This window comes from Sprattus sprattus, assembly GCF_963457725.1.
Source record: "Sprattus sprattus genome assembly, chromosome: 7".
Lineage (NCBI taxonomy): Eukaryota > Metazoa > Chordata > Actinopteri > Clupeiformes > Clupeidae > Sprattus > Sprattus sprattus.
This window is the reverse complement of record NC_137926.1, coordinates 6,382,793-6,395,284: the sequence shown is the minus strand read 5'-3', so window position 1 is coordinate 6,395,284 and position 12,492 is coordinate 6,382,793. Positions and strand designations below refer to the sequence as shown.

The 12,492-nt window shown below is 45.5% G+C and overlaps 1 protein-coding gene across 1 annotated transcript in view; it reads right to left on the bottom strand.

Moving 5' to 3' along the window:
- Positions 1-12,492, bottom strand: part of psmb7 (proteasome 20S subunit beta 7) — a 20,873-nt gene extending 8,381 nt beyond the window's left edge. The window contains exons 1-6 of the mRNA XM_080842520.1: positions 12,415-12,492; positions 11,608-11,701; positions 11,096-11,193; positions 10,296-10,436; positions 9,583-9,698; positions 3,769-3,827 (exon numbers count right to left, since the gene is read on the bottom strand). Of these exons, the coding sequence (XP_080698646.1) occupies positions 3,769-3,827; positions 9,583-9,698; positions 10,296-10,436; positions 11,096-11,193; positions 11,608-11,701; positions 12,415-12,476 (570 nt within the window). The 5' untranslated portion in view covers positions 12,477-12,492. The remainder of the gene's footprint in view (positions 1-3,768; positions 3,828-9,582; positions 9,699-10,295; positions 10,437-11,095; positions 11,194-11,607; positions 11,702-12,414) is intronic.

Sequence of the window (12,492 nt, the reverse complement as noted above, 5' to 3'; positions counted from 1 at the left end):
TTTACATTCACACACACCACATCTCTATCTCTCGCCCCCCCCTTACACACACACACACACACACACACACACACACACACACACACTCTCTTCTCTCCGTCTCTCCCAGCAGCAGAGCTGAGGCTCATAAATCAGAGGGTTGGAGTGGCAGGGCAGCTTGTCCTCATCCATCTTCCCCGGCCCGGCTCTCCAGCGGGATGCAGCGGCGGTGCGAGGGGGCTTCTGGGAGCTCGCCGCCAGACTGATAGAATAAGAAGCCCCGTCCCTGCCGTCCCCATCCACCCAACCTCTAACCCAGCCGACACCCACAGACCCCAGCGACAGCACCGCTCTCAGAGAGAGAGAGAGAGAGAGGGGGGTGCAACAGATCACAGCTGCCTTTTCTGGGGAGGCCTGTGTGTGTGTGTGTGTGTGTCCGTGTCCTCGTTTATACACAAGATGTGTTTAAGCCCAACCTCCCGTTTTCTTCTTCCAGAGCAGTGTGATATGTTTACTTTATGAACAAGTGATGCCATTTCCTTAAATACAAACAGCCAAACACAATGGTGCAGATACAGCTCTGTCTTGCGCTAATTTTTCCATTCAGTTGTCATTTGACTGACCAAGACAAATTCCATTAGTGCTGATAGTCAGACTAATAGCGCACTACAGTGTACTGCTCACATCAGTCAGCTTCATAGAGCTAAGCAGGTTTGGTAATAGGGGACGCTTGTGTGGGAGAGTGCGTCTCAAACTACCTCTTAAATCATTACATCCTTGGTTGGAGCGCTATTGAATAAAAGCAATATCATCCCTGAGGTTGTGCCGTTATACTGAATATCAGCACAGCTGTGATCATCTTTTGCACTACAATTGAATCACATTGAATGTGCTTTTCTCCCAATTCCCACTGTTAACGCCGTTCATCAAAGCTCACCGGCATCTTACCGGAGCGTCACATCGTTAATGTGTATTGAACAGGAAAAGTCATCACTTAATGACGAAGCATTCATTAGGGAAATGTCTTCTAGTCAAATTACAACTACACCATCTGAAAGCAAAACTAACACCACAGCCTCAAAGATTGTGAGCACAGCCATTATATACTTCAACGTTTAACAACTCTGCTCTGGTGTTTGTCCGCATTCGGTAACACCAAAGTGAAGTGGACCTCAGCAAGACAAGGAGAAATAAAAGGTGAGTGATTCTCATGCCTGATAAATGCTTAACTCAACTGCAAGTTGTTATGTGTGGATTAGCGGTGAATGACTCCAAAAACACAAAGAAGCATCTTCAGACGACGTGGAACAAAACTGCCCTAGCCACCTAGTTCCAAGGAATGCCCTCTGCAGTGGACCAATATTCAAAACCAGGGAATGGGTTGGACACCAGAGGACTGCAACAGATTTGTAAGGGTGAAGGCCTAAGGCCTGGCTGGAGTAAATGCACCATAAACTCCACTGTAATGTGGACTAGACCTTAAGAAGCATCCCTTGTGAGGAGCTAAACACAGCAGTGTGATGCCCACATCTTTCCCTTGACTACTGCTTGTGTGTGTGTGTGTGTATAGCATGCAAATCTTCCTGCGACATTAAATCTTCAAGTCCCCGATTATTAGCAGTCAGCTTTTTACGGCTGTTGTGACAGGCGTCTCATGGGACCCTGCTTGCGTGCCAACAGCGACAGAGCAAACAGCAGCAACACACACACACACACACACACACACACACACCGGTCCTCTTCAAATGAATGCTAATTATTCCTGCGTCGTTCCTTCCTTCTGAAAAGTGTGGATTGATGAGCTTGGCAAATCCACTTCAATGGCAGGCCTGATCTCGCTGAGACAGGGGAACCTCTGCCCCCCCCCCGCCCCCCCCCCCCCATCCTCTGTTTCTCTACCTCCGCTGCTCCTCCTTTCCCTTCTTCAGCACGTTCTTTTCCTCCCCTTTTCCTCCCTGTCCCGTCTTCATTAGCCTACTGTTAATTAGGTTCCTCATCTGCAAGTCTATGGCACTGGCTGCAGGACAGATAGCCCTTTGAATCCCGCCCCTATGATCTTTGCGCTCTCGTGGTTGTGTGTGTGTGTGTGTGTGTGTGTGTCATACACATCCAGAGACACACATATACACTACTACGAGTTTCCCTGACAATTAGCGCGAGGGAGGGGGGGGGTGAATGCCCCCACTCCGCAGATCCATTATTCATGTTCTCACACACTATGGCGCAGCTTCAATAAATCATACAGCAGCCAGCGCTTTAAAACCCCCATGCACACACACACACACACACACTCTCTGTCTCACACACACACACACACACACACACAGAGAGGGAGACCCATCTGCATATGGGTGCTTCACAAAAACGACCTTGGCATATTTTTTGCTTCCATTTCCCTCAAATCCTTTGATGGCAATAAAACCACGGAAAGAAGGGGGGAAAGAAAGAGGGAGAAGAAGAGAAGGGGGAGAGAAAGAGGGGTAAGAGAGACAGAGAGAGATCTGCTCACTCTTTCTCCATGAATATGCCCTTTCTCTGTGTCCATGAGGAAGATGCAGGGGAGTGGATATGGTTAAGACCTGGAGGGTACCCATATGCAGATGGGTCTCTATGTGTGTGTGTGTGTGTGTGTGTGTGTGAGTGTGTGTGCGAGAGTGTGTGCGAGACAGAAAGAGCGTGTGTGTGTGTGTGTGTGTGTGTGTGTGTGTGTGAGAATGTGATGGGGACTGAAATGTCTGTTTCTGTGTGCGTGCGTGTGTGTGTGTGTGTGTGTGTGTGTGTGTGTGTGAGAATGTGATGGGGACTGAAATGTCTGTTTCTGTGTGCGTGTGTGTGTGTGTGTGTGTGTGAGTGAGAGAGAGAGAGGGCATGAGACATGCAATCAATGGTCCTTTGTTTAAGGGTACCTAATGTGGGAGTTTAAAATGGAAATATGGCAAAAAGACCGGCATCTGCAGGCCACGTGGCTTACACAGCAAACAGGTCTCCTGGGCTCACCGTGGTCTGGAAACCATTGATGAGGATTTGTTTGGGTCGCTAGCGAGGGTCAATAAAAATGATACTGAAAGGGTTTGGATGAACTCTTGCATGAGAGTGAAAACTCAGCTTGCACCAGTCTGTGTTTGATTCAACAGCTGCTCTGAGCCGACACACACAAGCGGGCGTGTGTGTGTGCGTGCGTGTGTGCGTGCGTGTGTGCGTGCGTGCACCAGATTTGTATGGCTGCTTTACAACTGGTCACTTCAGGAGCCAGATTAAAAAATCCCAGGTAGCTCCCTGGGCAGACATCATTGCCAAAAAAGACCAGTCCAGAAACCAATATGCCACAAATTCTACAGTACAAACTATGTGACTTAAAAAGGGCCTGGTCTTGCTGAAGGAGAGATTGCAATCAAGCCAAGACACCTAACTAGTGTCTGACCACAGGTGTGAATAGAAATATGAATGCTTCAATGAGGAGTGTGGTTTCAATGTCATCAAATCTGTTCTAAATGCAGACACAGACACAAGCGCTCATGCTAAGTCAAGAGAAAAGTAGCATATGTTTAGTTTAGTATACTCTAACTCACATGTGTCAAACTCAAGGCCCACGGGCCTGACCAGGCCCGACAAGCCACTTAATCTGGCCCGCCAGCTCCTCAGAATGTTGCAAAAAGTTCCATTGATTTGAATAAGCAAGGGTGAAGTTTTATTTGCATACGTCAATTTAGGGAGCGCCTGCCCCACTGTCCGGCCCTCTAACTGGATGTGTGACCTCAGGTGTGACATAGGATAGCAGACAGTACCCACCTCCATGTTGGGGACGTAGCGGTCCTCAAAGACAGCCATGGCAGCCAGAGACCCAGAGCCTGTGGAAGAGAACAGAAGACGGTGAGGCAGAGTGTAAGCCAGGTAAGGCAGGAGGGCAAAGATACTCAACCCCCCAGAAACCTTTCCTCATTTAGCCACAGGCATTTAGGCTTTCCACCAAGGTTGCTTAAATATAAGTAAACATTTCTCTCATCCCAATCACCACAGACAGTCTCAATGGGTACTTGGGTTCGGGTGGTCTGTACAGGAACAATGATCTGTAAAGCAGGTTTACAAGGGCATCTCTAATACACTTTCATTTCTCCGTTTCAGGCCTTCAGAACACAGGAGGCCAATCCATTCCCATCAACTACATCAAGAGCCTAAACATGAGCCTCAGCGAGAGAGAGAGAGAGAGAGAGAGAGAGAGAGAGAGAGAGAGAGAGAGGGAGAGAGAGAGAAAGAAAGAAAGAAAGACACAGAGAGAGAGAGAGAGAGAGAGAGAGAGAGAGAGAGAGAGAGAGAGAGAGAGAAAGAAAGAAAGAAAGAAAGAGAGAGAGAGAGAGAAAGAAAGACAGAGAGAGAGAGACAAAGAAAGAAAGAAAGAAAGAGAGAGAAAGAAAGAAAGAAAGAAAGAAAGAGACACAGAGAGAGAGAGAGAGAGACAGAGAGAGAGACACACAGAGAGAGATCTAGTCACATGAAATGCTGCTGATGTGAAACAAAAGAGCAGGAGGCCGGAGAGGGACCCTGAGAGAGAGCGAGAGCGAGAGAGAGAGGGAGAGAGAGGGAGAGAGAGGGAGGGAGTGAGAGAGAGAGAGAACAACATGCCAAGAGAGACTGGAGGAGGAGATATTAACCTCAATTTATCAGCCCAATTAAGAGCTGCACTTTCACTCGCCATGTCGGGTCTTTGTCTCTCCAACCCCTGTTTTTTTTCCTCTTTAAACTCACTCCATCCATTACATTATGGTGTGTGTGTGTGTGTGTGTGTGTGTGTGTGTGTGTGTGTTGCTTGGAGGAGTTGCGGTGGTCCTGTTATGGCCTGGTCCAGTGGGACAGTGGGCTGATGGGGCGAGGGGAAGGGGAAAGGATCGTTTTGTGATGATTTGTGGGGCTCAGCCACACATCCCCAGCCCAATGATGGCAAACCGGGCTGCTAAAGGAGGACAACATCGCCCCCTGTTGACTTACATCATGAACTGCTGATGGCGATAAATAAGTGTGTCTAGTCAATCAGGGCATATGGCTCAGCAAAAGCATCTGTTAGTAAGCAGTGCCGGAGCCCTGCGCAGAGCATGCTGCGAATTCTCTCACTCTCCAAAAGTCATTTAAATGTGTCAAAGTGGGGCGCGCAGCTCCGAAAGTCTGCTTTGAGAATGTCGCCATAAATATTCAGGGCTGCCATCTCGCCCGCACTTCTGAAGGCAAGCGCAGGCCCATTAAATATGGACACATTAGGATATGTTTGAAAAACAAGAGGGAGCAGAGAGTTACTGACACCCAAGAACATCTGGGGACTCTTGTAACCAACAAGGAGTGGGGGAAAAAAAAACTAAAACAAATGGCCTAGGAGAAACTGACCTGAACATGAGTCATGGGTGAAGACTAAGCTTTAGAACAGACGGTTACATTGGAGTCCCTCCAAAACCTTTCATATCCCCAACGGCTTCAAGCTGCAATACACACCATCACTGTTAACAGATCACTGTAACATGATGATACTGACTAATATAACACACACACACACACACAACTGTGGAGCAGCCTCTCTGGTTACACTGACGACACAACAGCAACATCACCACCACCACCACCACCACCACCACCACCACCACAGTTGACTGAATCTCAAAAGCTGACTTTAAAATGTATTGGGAATAAAGAGAGACGATGTGGGTACACACACACACACACAAGAAAAGAAAAAAAGGAAGGGACACACACAGAACACTAGTAAAAATATGTACGCGGAATTGGAAGTTCTCATCATGGTGGAGTAACAATTCAGTCTTCAGAAGACTGTTGCACCTTCAAAAGCGGCCAAAGGGAAAGCACATGGAAGGCATTAAAGAATGAAGCGCCATCTTGGCAGAGAGACAGGACTAGGGACTGAAGCACCATCATCATGGCGGAGAGGTGGGGGACAGGACTGAAGCACCATCTTGGCAGTGAGGTGGGGGGGCAGGACTGAAGCACCATCATAGCAGAGAGACAGGACTAGGGACTGAAGCACCAGAGAGACAGGACTAGGGACTGAAGCACCAGAGAGACAGGACTAGGGACTGAAGCACCAGAGAGACAGGACTAGGGACTGAAGCACCAGAGAGACAGGACTAGGGACTGAAGCACCAGAGAGACAGGACTAGGAACTGAAGCACCAGAGAGACAGGACTAGGGACTGAAGCACCAGAGAGACAGGACTAGGGACTGAAGCACCAGAGAGACAGGACTAGGGACTGAAGCACCAGAGAGACAGGACTAGGGACTGAAGCACCAGAGAGACAGGACTAGGGACTGAAGCACCAGAGAGACAGGACTAGGGACTGAAGCACCATCATCATGGCGGAGAGGTGGGGGACAGGACTGAAGCACCATCATGGCAGAGAGACAGGACTGAAGAGCCATCATCATGGGGGAGAGGTGGGGGACAGGACTGAGGGAACAGCTGATTTTAGGGCGCTGAAGTTGAAAGAGGAACGGACAGAAGATGGGCAATGTGGAGGTAGAGGAGAAGAGGGGGGAGGGGGAGGAGGAGTACATTAGGAGGGGAGGATGCTGGGGGGGGGGGGGGGAGGCCGTTATCGCCTGAGCATCACTTTTGTTTTCCTGGACATTCTGCACAAGCAGGCATTTCTGCATCGCTTGCTGGAAAGGTACAACTGAGGAAACAACAACTTAAAAAAAAAAAAAAAAACTCATTTGTCCTTTATGTGACGATTTCACACCTGAGTAAGCACACAAGATCTCCTCTGAGAGACAGGAAGTGTGTGTGTGTGTGTGTGTGTGTGTGTGTATGCCCTCATCCCAATTCCTTTCTTCATCAGCAACTAGATTACAAAAAAAGGAAGAGCAGCAGAAGCAGCAGCTTAGTCTTCTATTATTCATGCAGTGCTGAGGTAGACTGGAGGAGAACCCAAAGCCATCCCAACCACTGCTGGGTCGGGGACTAGAAACAGCATACAGAACGAACACACACACACACACACACACACACACACACACGTGGAGTCAGCCTAAAAACTAGCACCCCACTTGCCACTCACCCACCCCCGCCACCCCACAAACCGCCACAGCAGCTGAGGCAGAGAAAGGGACAGTCGCCATGGAGGCTGAACCCAAATGGAGGCCAATCTAGCTATTGACGGCTCAACAACGGGTAATTTGTTCAGGGAGGTACAAAAACATGAGCAATTTTTGTAATGTATCGAATTTAAAAAAATCGATAGAATTCAAAGACAACGGCCTCAGTCAGATGACTCGCGATGACAATGTGCCGGTGACTACAGCTGAAATATAGATCGTTTTTTTTTTCTTCCTAGGTCTATTGACTGCCTTATGCTATTCTCCCCAAATTGCCTTTGGTGCATATTCGCACCATTGATGTCCAATAAAAGCGACATATTGAAGGAACCCTTTCACGTACAAAACAATAACTTTCTTTATCTAACATGGCGTCAGTCGAAACAAAGACTAGCCCAGCTGGGACATGTTAAAGGGAAGGAAACGACACACTGTTGAATCAGCATGTTTTGATCCTGCATGATTTACCTCCCGACAAACAACGGGGATAAACGCCTTGTAACTGGACCATATGCATCAAGCAGACCCTTTTGACAGGATTTCTGACAGGTGTGTGCGGATGTGCTGAGAAGCCGGATTTGCTGGCTCATCAGGAAGCTGCTGATCTAGCGCCAGGTGTGTGCTTTCAAAAGGTTAATTGGCAAGCATGCCACAAAGGATTGTGGGACACGAGTTCAGAGAGAGGAACAGGAATCAGGGGGACCGTCCTTGTGCTGGCTGTCAGCAAACTGCCTGATGGCTGCAAGCAACAGATTTCTGCTGTATTTTACACAAAATTATATCTTTAACTGGGATTACACCCTTTATATTCCATACAACAGTGACATCTAGTGGAGATGGACAGATTTGTATAAAATAATTAATAAATAAAAAGACATGTTATATGATCTCAATAATGGCACAAGATGGGCTAGTTGAAAGCACCACAACCCTAACCAAAACAACGTAGCGCGACGTGCTCTATAATGTACTTGTAAACTCATTGATGTTCGCAAAAGCAGGGGATTGTGGGGAATGTGGTTAACTTTTCAATTTCTCTGACAGCAAATCATAATTGCAGAAATGTTGAGCCTAATGATGGACCCAAGTCAATATTATTATTTATTGTCACATAATATTTCAGTGCAAAATTATTATGCATTTACTTGAAAGTGCACACTTTTGACAAACACTCACTTATGGGGTAAGTAACCACATCGGATTATTAGGCAAATAATAATAAATAATAAATAAAAAAAACACACAATTAATTGTGAATTTAGATCCATTTGATTTTAACACCTTTAGTGAACAAAAAATCATAACGTAACTAATCATACCAGTCATACAAGGCAAGGTAGAAATTTCTAGTTCTCATCTGAGATGTGGGTATGTTTAATGTTTAAAATAATGCTTTGATGCCCTCTTTTTGTCTTTCCTAAACTAAGTGCTCAGTAATGTTCAAATGCTGCACCACGTTTGCGATGACACGAAGTAAATGTATGCTGACAGTCATGTACCCTACACAACCCAACACATGTGCCACTGTGTTCCCTGGTCACTGGGACATCTAGCCCCAAACTCACTAAAGATCTTATTAGGGCTAAATCTCAAGGCTAGTTCAAACTAAGACTCTGGTGAAAGAATCACATGAAATGCGGCATGCCGTAGTTTATTCTGGAAGGGGAACATTGTGCCATTTCTAATGCAGTGTTTAATTGAGCAGGAGATATGGGGTGTTCATTTTGTGGGTTTTGAAAACATTAGCCACATTTCTGAAACAGGTGTAAGTAGTACTGTACTTGGAAAACTGTACTTGGAATGTGGCCTATAAACCAGAATGCATTTCCCCTCCTCTTTTGTGTGCCTGGTAGTTTGTAATGTGCTACTACTGCCAGGAGGTGGCGGTAGTGCACCTAGAAGCTGTTTGCCAACCACCAACAGAAATAGAATAAATGCCACTATCAGTGACTGTATTTCGTTACTACCACAACTACAGCAATCAAAAAGTTCTGTGTGGAACGAAAATGAGGTGAGGTGCAAACGCTGCCAAGTAGAGTGGGAACGAGTCTCTCACTCTCTTTTACAAAGCTGTTTTCAGACATGCACTTAAGTCCAGAACGTTCCTAGACACAACCCAGAGTGGCTGTCTGTCAGAATTAAAATGTCAATCAACATTCGGCTGCAATTCAGGAGAAACGTAGGTGTTTATGTTCATTAGCTAGGTAGGAAGCTAGCTAGTTGTTCACATTAGTAGTCTAGTAAGATGTTCACAATTGCAAACTTGCTACAAGTAGTCAGCTACTTTTTGTCACTCATTGTAGCCAGGTCCATATCCTTGTAACTACATGGTCTGTCTCCTGCTACCATTCCTACTTTTTACAACCTCTAGTTAGCGGCCCAAATGTAAGAGAAACTCCACTGACTCGGCTTTGACTCCTGACTTCCACCTTTAATGGACACCTGTCTACAGGAAAATACCTCAAAGTAAAGCCCCAAAGAGACAGTGATGGTGTGTGTGCGAACACCTACCCATGGTGACATAGGGCAGCTTGTCAGTTGAGCCATGAGGGTAGATGGAGTACAGATGGGGGCCATTGCAGTCCACTCCGCCCAGGACCAGAGCAGCCCCGATGTAGCCTTGATACCTGAGGAGGGAGGAACAGCACAAACACTTCAACAATGGCCTCTTGGTGGATTTCACTGAAGTATCAGACACATCTCTCGGTCCTATCTTTGAAGGAAATATAGAGTGATATTTTGATGTTGCCAATTTTCTCCAATGCAAACAGCAGTTTCACAGGTAATCTGTAACAACATGTGTGTCAAAGAAACCAATCCCATTAGCACAAAGGCTAGGAAGTCTGGTGAATGATGTAGGAAGGGATTTACCAAATGAAAAGAATGCATGATTAGACAACACTCTTCAACAAATATTGTGTGAATGGAACTAACCTACCTAAAGAGTGTGTGTGTGTGTGTGTGTGTGTGTGTGTGTGTGTGTGTGTGTGTGTGTGTGTGTGTGTGTGTGTTTCAGTGAGTGACCAGAGCATACAGGCAGAGGCCTACCTGAAGAGAGTGTTTTTTTGTGTGTGTGTGTGTGTGTAACCAGAGCATACAGGCAGAGGCCTACCTGTGTGTGTGTGTGTGTGTGTGTGTGTGTGTGTGTGTGACCAGAGCATACAGGTTGCTGCCTACCTGTGTGTGTGTGTGTGTGTGACCAGAGCATACAGGTTAAAGCCTACCTGAACAGCATCTGCTTGAGCATGCGGTTGGCGGTGGCGACGCGGGGCAGGCGGCCTGTGGAGAGGGCGTGCAGCTCCAGGTTGGAGGAGATGATCTGGGTGGTCATCTCTGTGTCTGCGGCTGTGCCTGCTCCACAGCAGCTACACACACACACACACACACACACACACACACACGCCAGGGAAGGCACACGTCAAAGAGCTGCACACTTAACTCATCTCAAGGCACATTGGAATATCTGTAATGGATCTACAATACAAAATTAACTCTAGACACTAATTAAGACACAGCTAAATGTTATATTAGTCAGCTGTCAACTTCCATTCCCCACCGTATTCATGGGTCCATAATCGTTTTATTTTTAATTGTTAATCGTTTCATAGCCACCCTCCTCCCAGACGACCTTTGATATTATGCAAGAACGTGAATGATGATTGATCGGGATTAAACTTGTAGTGTTGCCAGTCTCCCGACCAAGGCAAGAATTGATGGCACTATGATTGCCTAGCCTGACATAGTGACCAAAATATTCTGTAGTCTGATGCTCCCTATAAGCATGCAGCTGCATATGCACTGCATTTTTTAACATTCAATAATAACTCAAGAATAAACGAAGTGCCATTTTGTTGCTGAAATCTTTAAATACTCAACCAATCAGAGGTTTGAGGCAGGGATATGTACTGTTTTAAACCATTAAAAGACATACATCAACACATTTAATCTCTTTTAAAAATTGCAGTGTACATGTTTATAACAAAGGTAAAAGCCCATCTCTTTATCCCACTATATCTCTACGTACTAGATGTTGGGGGAAATGTAGTGGATCTTGGAGCAGTTTTTATCTGCCACGACCATGCCTTCTGTGGCCCTCGTGTCAGCTCCCAAAACAACTCCATCCTACAAACAAAAAAGGACAAACAGATTGGAGTACATCAAAGTTATGTGCAATACAGACACCTCTAATGGTTCCACAGGACAAAACATTTTTGAAAATTACATTTAAAAAGCAAGCAAAATGGCCTCCTTCATGAGAGTTCTGCAAACTCCAAAAAGGAGAAGGCAGCTTACAAGCCCCTTCAGATTTGTATTTCGGGTTTCTTCAACTATTCCAAAACTTAAGACCTTAAGAGAGTTTTATCAAATCACAATGTTTTTATCAAGTACCTTGCCTGAGGGCACATCTTTCCGAAACAAACACCACCACTTTCAGATAAAAATAAAATGAGCTTCCAATTGCAGAGTCTAGTCAATCTGACATGATCTGCAAGTGGATATTTGATAAGATCACATAACATCATCAAACAAACTCACCTTGAACACAACGCCAACGATTGTTGTTCCAGTTTTCCGAGCGGCAGGAACGCTGCATCCTAGTTTAGTAAGCTCACCTTGTAGGAGGGCATTCCTGTAACATAACCGACAAATGAGTCGTGACTAGGCGAATTTGAGAGTTAATTTAGCGGCAAAAAAATCTACAAAACTACTGCAACACGGTGAAATCAATCTGTACATTTTAAAATACATATGAAATTGTTCACCTTTCATACAATGAAGAACATTTCAATTTCACAGTAAATTTCGATCTAGAATTAAAGATTTAACGTTACGTTAAAACAAAATAGACAAAAAGGAAAATAAACGTTTTTACCTTTTATTCGTTGAGTAAAATGTTTATAACCGTCACAATACAACAACAGTGGGGTTTTATAGCAAAGCCAGTTTTCAAACGCTAGCTAACATGAAATATCAGGAGGGTAACGTCAGCTAACTTTTTAACTTAGCTAAGCTGTTAGCTATAACACCGTGTGGCGCACGCCGCGTGCAGTATAACGTTGTCCAAATTAAATGGATGTAGAGAATGGTGCCAGTTAATATACATTTTGAAGAACAAAACATTTTCTAATCTATTTATTTACCTATTCACGACAACATGTCCAGTAAACTCATTTTTGAAATTATCCTGAGTCATTCAGACAGACAGGCCACAAAGGAGTAGCAACAGACAAGCCAAAGAATACAGGGAACTCATTGAAATAATCGGCCGGTAACGACAAATAAATGAAAGAACATTAGAATACACACGTGTCGGTCCGGTTTTAATTCATACGCGGCTCTTACCTCTTACAATTTTCGAAACTGAAACCTCCAAACTGCGGCTGGCACACTGACAGAGTCGCCATTTCTTGTTGTCTATGG